Genomic DNA, 7,561 nt, shown 5'->3' on the forward strand with positions numbered 1-7,561 from the left:
CGGTGCCCAGAAAACCTTCTGCTGATGGGGGAGGAGACTGGCATCTCGCTTTCTGATCTGGGATGGAGGAGCTTTCAGCTTTTTGTGGCTCAGGAGAAAGTACAGGCCAGAAGTGCTTGCATTTTTCTGGACTCCTGTGTTTTGTGAACAGGAAGAGAATAAAAGCTTATTCTGCTTTTATTAACCAGGTATTGACATTTTAGCAGCCAGCGTAGCTTCAGAAAGAATCCAGTCAATGTGTTGTATCTGTGTTCTGCGCATCTCTACGCAGTGTTTCCTAAATGTGCACTGCTTTTACAGGAGGACTTGGTAGCATTATGTTTGTGGCATTATATTTTCCTGCGCACAGGCTGTCTCCCATTCCTTTAATTTTCTGATGGTTCTGTTTCTTCTTTTTAGGTAAACTAAAGCCAACTATGGCCTTCATGTCAGGAAAATTAAGGATTAAAGGAAATATGGCACTAGCAATGAAGCTCGAGAAGTTGCTTACACAACTTAACTCTAAACTGTAAGGGGAAACCCTTGCTAGAAGAGCAGTGGCCTTTCATATATAACTGGAATACTGTTTTGAATTTGTAGTCATCATTTTTCTCTGATGCAATATAAGAAATATGGATAAAATGTGAGGGTTTTGTAGGAGAGGTAACTCCATCTGATTAAGGGAAGAAAGTGTTTGTGATTAAACTAATTGCTTCTCAAGAATACACTTATTAGGTTGCAGATGTTTTCTTCTGCTCCTCTGGATCAATGTAAGTGATCTGAAGTGAGTTTTTTCCTGCATGGTTGCTTGTGCACATTTCCTATGAAAGAGGTGGGGAGAGCAAATGTCACCCTGCAGATCTGTGCTAGAAGTGCTAAGTGGAAACAATATGGTCAGTTTTGCAGTGCCTTAATTATACCTGGTAAATTGGCATCCCAAATTTTTTTTTCTTTCCCAGGTTTTTTTACCTACATGAGTTCTGTTGCACTCGGGCTGCACAGACATACTGAATGATAAGCAAGTTTTCTTTTTGTGTGGAGGTGCATTTGCACACGCTCACACTCGTGTGCTTTCTCTCTTCCCCTATGCCCACTACATCACTGGAGGCAGCCACTTCCCCTTCCTTTATTTGACTGGTAAAGATTGAAGCTCAGTAGGAAAAGCATGAATGTTGCCACAGTGTAAGTTCACAAGTGTACACATGGACTGCAGCTTCACGTGACAGCATCTGAAAAGCCAGATGGACCAACCTCTTAAGCTGTTTATTCATTGTCGCCTGAAGAACTGCCCAGAATTTGGAACATTTTCTCTTCTAAGCAAGCTGAGAAGCTTGCAAGATTTAGGATTTATTTTTTAATCTACTTGGCAGCACAATAGTTTACAAGTTTTTAAAGCATGTGCCTGTCTAAAATTGCTTATGACCTGTATTGTGAAGGTCACATCTGTATTGCTTTCATCACAGTTCAGAGAGTCACAAAATGGGTCAGGTTGGAAGAGACTACTGGTGGAGTCATCTGGTCCAACCTCCCTATTCAAGTAGGGTCATCCCAGAGCACATGCACAGGATTGTGTCCAGATGGTTCTTGGGTATCTCCAGTGAGGGGGAGTCCGCAACCTCTCTGGGCAATCTCTTCTAGTGCATGGTCACCTGCAAAGTAAGGAAGTTCTTCCTCATATTCAAGTGGAACTTCTGTGTATCAGTTTCTGCCTGTTGCCTCTTGTATTGCTTGGCACCACCAAGCAGATCCTGGCTCCATGCTCTTGGCACCCTCCCTTCAGATACTTAGTAAGGCAGTTGAATTCTGGTAATAAAGACAAAAACTGTCAAATTCACCTCTACCTTGCAGTCTCGGGGATCTTGAAAAACAATAACATAGGTTCCTTTCTCACCAGGCACAATGGGCTGGGGCTATTGAGGGAGGGAGGGATGGAGGGGGTGGCTTACAGCACACTTGGCAACATGGTAGCATGGGAGGCAAGGGCTGCCCCAGTCAGAGGGGGCAGCAGTGCCGGGCTGTGTGACTGTTCCCAGTCCAGCGCCCACACCGGGCTGTGCTCAGCAGCACATTCATCCCTGCCAGGCAGCCAGCTCTGCTCAGCTGAGCCACCAGCATGGCCAGCTCCCTTCAATGTCTGTGTGCCTGCTGCCCAGCCCTAACTGCTGCCCCTGCCCTGCTGCCAGTGCTGCCAGACCTGGGGGCTGCCCCCAAAGGTTTCAGTCTCCACTGAGCAATGTCTGCTTCCCACCTCTATCCTGGTGTCTGAGTTGGTCATTTCTCTGTCCTTGACTACCTGGTGATCCCAGAACACAGTTCTGACAGCTGAAGGATAGCAGAAGCACTGGCATACATGAGGACATAAAAGTAAAGGCTGTACATGGAATACGAGGGAAAGATCCAGCACTGGAAATCAGAGTCCTCTGGAGGAGACCAAATATCTGAACTGATGGTGCAGTAATGCACACATAGTGCTGGCTGCTGTCAATATAGTAAAGAAGTGGATATCCTCTGCCTCTCTACAAAGCAGAAACCCACGGTCCTGCAGTGGAGGATCCCCCCACTCCCCAAATTGCCCTTCCCTCTGATGGTACAGCATTCATCCTGGAGCAAAGCTGGCCCCTGACCACCCAGCTACTCACAGGAGAACGTGGTAGGCCCTTCTTTTTCAAGAGCTACTTCTATAACTCTGTGGGGCCAGGTATTTTGCCCATCAGCCTTTTCACTTATGCAAATTCAGGCAACTGCTGCCGTGTTGTGTTTCAGCAAAGCCTCCCTGGCTGCCACAGCAAACCGGTCTCTGCTGGAGCCTCCCTCTGCCAGCTGCTTCTCACTCCCCAGCCTTCACCTGTGGCTGAGCTGGGTTCACCTGAGGAAGGTGATGAGGTGGCAAGGTCCTGGTGAGCACTGTCAGCTGGGCCCTGAGTGTCCTCAAGACAGTGAGGAGATCTTTCAGGCCAGCAATTGGCTCTGAACACACCATGTGTCGTCCAGGTGACAATCCCAACAAACTTGCTGCTATGCTTACAGCCCCCTGTGTCATTTGCCCTGTCCTTCATATTTGAGTGGTGTGTAACATCCATGTTTACATGCTTCCCCTGGCTCAGTTCCATTAACTGTTACAGGAAAACCTTTACTGCCTGTCTCCCACTGTTTAGGACTATGTCTTTGTGGAATAGTAGGTTTTGGCTGTATTTTGGACACAGTTGCTCCCACAGAACCTTAATCTTATCTTGCTATTGAATGAACTGTCTCAGGAGCATACTTATTTTGAGGAAGGAAGCAAGGTAACTTCAGTTACCTAATTTCTTTTCCATCTAAGAGATTTTTTTCCTCACGGTATAAACTTACATGAGCTCGTCTAATTGAAAACATTTCTACGAATTTAAGAAACATTACACCAGCCACAGTGAATGTATAGTACAGGCTTCCAGCTACTCTGGAGACAGTGGAAGTCTATTATGTTCCTTCAGCACTACGATGGCCACTCCAGAGATGGCACCTGTGTTTTTAGTGAGCCACACCAGACCCTCTACAGTGATTCTGGCAGAGACGATTCTGCATCAGGAAATTAAGATACAAAGTGCCTGGCACAACAGTTGTTAGTTTGATTTCAGGACTTTTAACTGAATTATAGAAGATTGCAGATTTTTTTTAGAACTGGAATTTGCAAAAGGCAATGAATTTCTTCCATCAATGTTTTATACAGCCAAGCAGCTACCTTCAGAGCATCTTCTGTGGAACAGCTATTTCTATAGGCATTTATTTGCTACCATGGCCTAACAGGCTGTTTAACACAGCAAGATTGCATTTTCAGTTCAGAAGGATGAAAATGTTAAAGACTTGAACTGCATATTGTAAAGTCTTATGTCTGTTCCCAAAAGGGGAAAAAACTTTCATGAGTAAGTTACAGCAAGTATCTACTAGCACATTTAATTTATTACTAGTTCATCAGGATTCATTTTAGTGTTTCTTTTCAGGATTTGTTTTGAGCAGTGCTTTAAGTACAGGAAGGAGACTAGTTAACTTATAAAGCATTTGCATCTGTTCTGACTGTTCTACCTGTTTCCCTTTAGAGAAACTCCTAAAATTAAGGTTCTATTTAATCAGAATTGCATTTATTTAATAAAAAGAATGATTGAAATCTTGCTTTACTGATGACTCAGCTGATCTATATCCTCTTGCTTGTGGCCATGTATTGTTTTCACACGTTGCACCAGCATTAGCCAAATGTGTGTGCTCTGAAGTTCTCTTTTTTATCTCTTTTGCCTATACACCGTACTCCAACGTTTCCTGGAAAAGCCCAGGGTATTTGAGTATCCTTAACTGATCTCAGTGTTCATTCAGAATAGAGGAAGAAGGAAAAATCTGCCATCTTAAGTCTTTTTTTTAAGCTACCCTATAGGAGATTAACTTTGACCTAGTTAACCATGTTCTAGTTAAGCATATCTGGTTAAGTGTGATCTGATTAGGCATTTCAAAGTACAGCAACATCAGTCCCAGTTTGTATCATTGTCAGCTACTCCTTACTATCTGTGACCACCATTGCTCTGCATGTGCATCCACAACATGGCACTTTAATGCTCTCACAAGGGGTAGTAACCTACTTTACAGACACAAACACAGATTTTTGCAGCCTTTAGTGGTGCATCATGTTGGGTAGAGGCAAAAATATGAGGAGGCTTAAAGAAGGCTTCTCAAAGCACCATTATAAGGTGCTTTTGTAATGTTACTCAGGGCATTATGAGGACCTTTTCATCATGGAAAGTGTGTTTATGGGCTCAGAGAGAAAGACCTGTGGAGTTCCAAAGATCCTCCAGGAGATCATGACTGTGTATACTCTGATCTGTACAAAGCAAATGAAACAAAAGAGTGGGGCGTGCAGAGACAGGGTTGATGTTCTCATATGTCAGCTCTGCATCCCATGATTTCTCTGGCTAAGATCCCTACTCCTCCATGTTTAGGGTGACAGGCAAACGACAAACAGAATAAACTCTCCATTGCCAGCCGAAGCAGTCCCAGTTCCCTCACACATTTTGCTGCCCACAAGGGTACCTGTGGCTCAGTTCTGCTGCTATGAAATTGGTCCTGCTATGAACAAGAATGGGAAATCCAGCCAGAAAAATGATCTTTTTCTTCAAGTTAAGCCATATGGAATCTGCAAGTTTGTTCACAATTAAAAACAAACAAGCAACCCACCTGGACCCCCAAAACAAACAAACAAATCCCACAACCAAACCTTCCCCCCCCCCAACAAAATCTAAACAAAATAGTAACAATAACAAAAAAAAAACCCAAAAAACAAAAAACCAAAACCAAAACAGTAGAGAAACACAATTAAATTTTGTTCCATAACAGTAGGAAATAAACAGTGGAAGATGGTTATGTAAAGCCGAGCACATGTGGATCTTTGTACAGAACACTAATACTGCTACATTATTTTATTTCTTCAATTTGTGGGTTTGATTTATCTGAAGTTGGCAAAGCCCTTTTACCAGTCATATAAGAATTTACTCAAATGGACAAATGAGTCCATTTTAGTCTGTAGAATCTCCTTTGTCCTTCAGGACAGACATTCTTGCCACCTACTGCCCTTTCCTATCTCCCTCTGATGTTCAGTCGAGTGTGTTCGTCCTGAAGACTTCTAACCTCCCGCAGTGCCCATGATACCTCACTTAACCACGCAGCTGACTGAGATATTCTGTTACACTGGGATGATTAGTATCAAGGTCATTTATTTTCTCCTCAGAAACAGCTGGCTTAATTGCACGTGTCCTCTGATTATTACTGCGCAAATAAAAACATGGAATAGCAAATATCCTGAGTTAGGATAAGGTTTCTCTGATTATTACTGTGCAAAGAAAAACGTGGTATAGCAAATATCCTGAGTTAGGATAAGGACAGCTGAAACACAGAATTCTGTGAGAATTTATTATCTGGTTAGGGAACACGTTTTCCACTGCAAGATACTTCACTACCAATTCTAAACAATTCTTGAATCCCTAAAAGAAGACTGCAATGATTTTGTTGCAATGGAAACATCTTTCTACACATTCCATACTCTAAAATCTGAGTCGGTAAAAACAAATTGATGACTGAGAGAAATGAAGTTCCATAGCAAAGTATGAAAGCTTCAGAAACTGATAGAAGGGCTGAAGGGCTGTAAAATGGGAACTGCAGTCAACCCCATTACAGCTTTTGCTATTATTCAAGCAGTTTTTCTCTGAGTGAACAAAGAATATATGGTGTGCTGTGGTGCCGTATGGTATGGCATGATAATGGTTATGGGTATGGCATGGTGCAGTATGGAAAGACCATCATGCTCACAAGTAAAATGCACAAGCCTGCCCTGCCATGAAATAGTTTCCTTCACCAAATGAGACTGTGTGTTAGTAATCCACCTTTGAAAATAATTTTCTTTCTTTTCTAGGGAATTTTGATATCAGTGTCTCTTTAAGGTTTACTTCTCGGTTTTTTCTGTTTAAAGCATGACTGCAGTGCTTACAGGCAAGACCTCCTTTCTCATATTCCTCTATCTAATTTGGTCATGTTGTGCAAGTCAATAAAGTTTATAAAACCTATGAGTCTCACCACCAGCCTGAAGAAATGAAGCAGAAAGTGAGCGATGATCGCTATTTAATTTTTTTTCGTTGTCAAAGAGAATGCCTCAGAACATGGCACGATGGGACAGCAAGACACTTCTGTTCTCGCTGATGTACTGAAGAAAACGTGAAGGAGGAGGAGGGAACGACACAGGATTTGCCCACACGGGGGTGTATGTGAGTAACAAGGATGAGGCGGTCGCCGAAGTATTTCGTTAAGCGAGACGCCGCTAAACCCCATTGCAGGGGTTTTCACTGACTTTGCCTAGCAATCGGTGGAAATAATCACCATATTGTATCTCTCTATATGTATTCTAGACAGCAGGGACATAATAACTTCAAGTGAAAAAGCAGTCACTTAAAAGCCACGTCAAACCTAAAGGATTTTTACCTACAACAGGAAGGTGAAAGATCATCACTTGGAGAAAAAAAAAAAAAAAGGAAATATATATATATATATATATTTAAAAAGGTGGGCAGCACAAAAGGGTCAGAGTGCACACACAGAGCCTGAATTCATTAGGAGCTAGTTTAGGGATACCAGTTCAAGAAGATACATAAAAGATACCCCAAAGTTCTGACTTACATGTGTGTACTACTGCAACAAGGAAATGTTCCCTTAACAGCCAGTATACTGAGGACAACACCACAGTAGAGAATTATTCTGCAAGAGAGATCCTCCTTGGTTTCCTAAGTAAAGCAGAAAGCAGATATCTCAATAGGCATGAAAAACTGAAAAATCTGTAACAGGCAGAGAAAGCCACTGTGGACCAACAGCATCCTGCAAAAATATTAGTTATTAAAACTGAAAGAAAGAAATGAAAGATATTTGAAGCAGCTTGAAAATTAAGTAACATCCATCAGTTTTAAAGCTGCTGGACCCACTTTGTGCTGTTTTCTTTTCAGCCTGAGCTTACATGAAGAAGAAATACATCAACTTTTTTTGTGGGAGAACACAACAAGGTCATCTTGAACTATCTCAC

The 7,561-nt window shown here is 42.4% G+C and overlaps 1 protein-coding gene across 1 annotated transcript in view; it reads left to right on the forward strand.

Annotated features, from left to right (window-relative positions):
• HSDL2 (hydroxysteroid dehydrogenase like 2) overlaps positions 1-710 on the forward strand; it is an 18,275-nt gene extending 17,565 nt beyond the window's left edge. The window contains exons 10-11 of the mRNA XM_027652494.1: positions 301-319; positions 400-710. Coding sequence (XP_027508295.1) covers positions 301-319; positions 400-512 — 132 coding nt within the window. The 3' untranslated portion in view covers positions 513-710. The remainder of the gene's footprint in view (positions 1-300; positions 320-399) is intronic.
• Positions 711-7,561: the final 6,851 nt, after the last annotated feature.

The sequence above is a fragment of the Corapipo altera genome, unplaced genomic scaffold (genome assembly GCF_003945725.1).
Source record: "Corapipo altera isolate COAL_440 unplaced genomic scaffold, ASM394572v1 61286, whole genome shotgun sequence".
Classification (NCBI taxonomy): Eukaryota; Metazoa; Chordata; class Aves; order Passeriformes; family Pipridae; genus Corapipo; species Corapipo altera.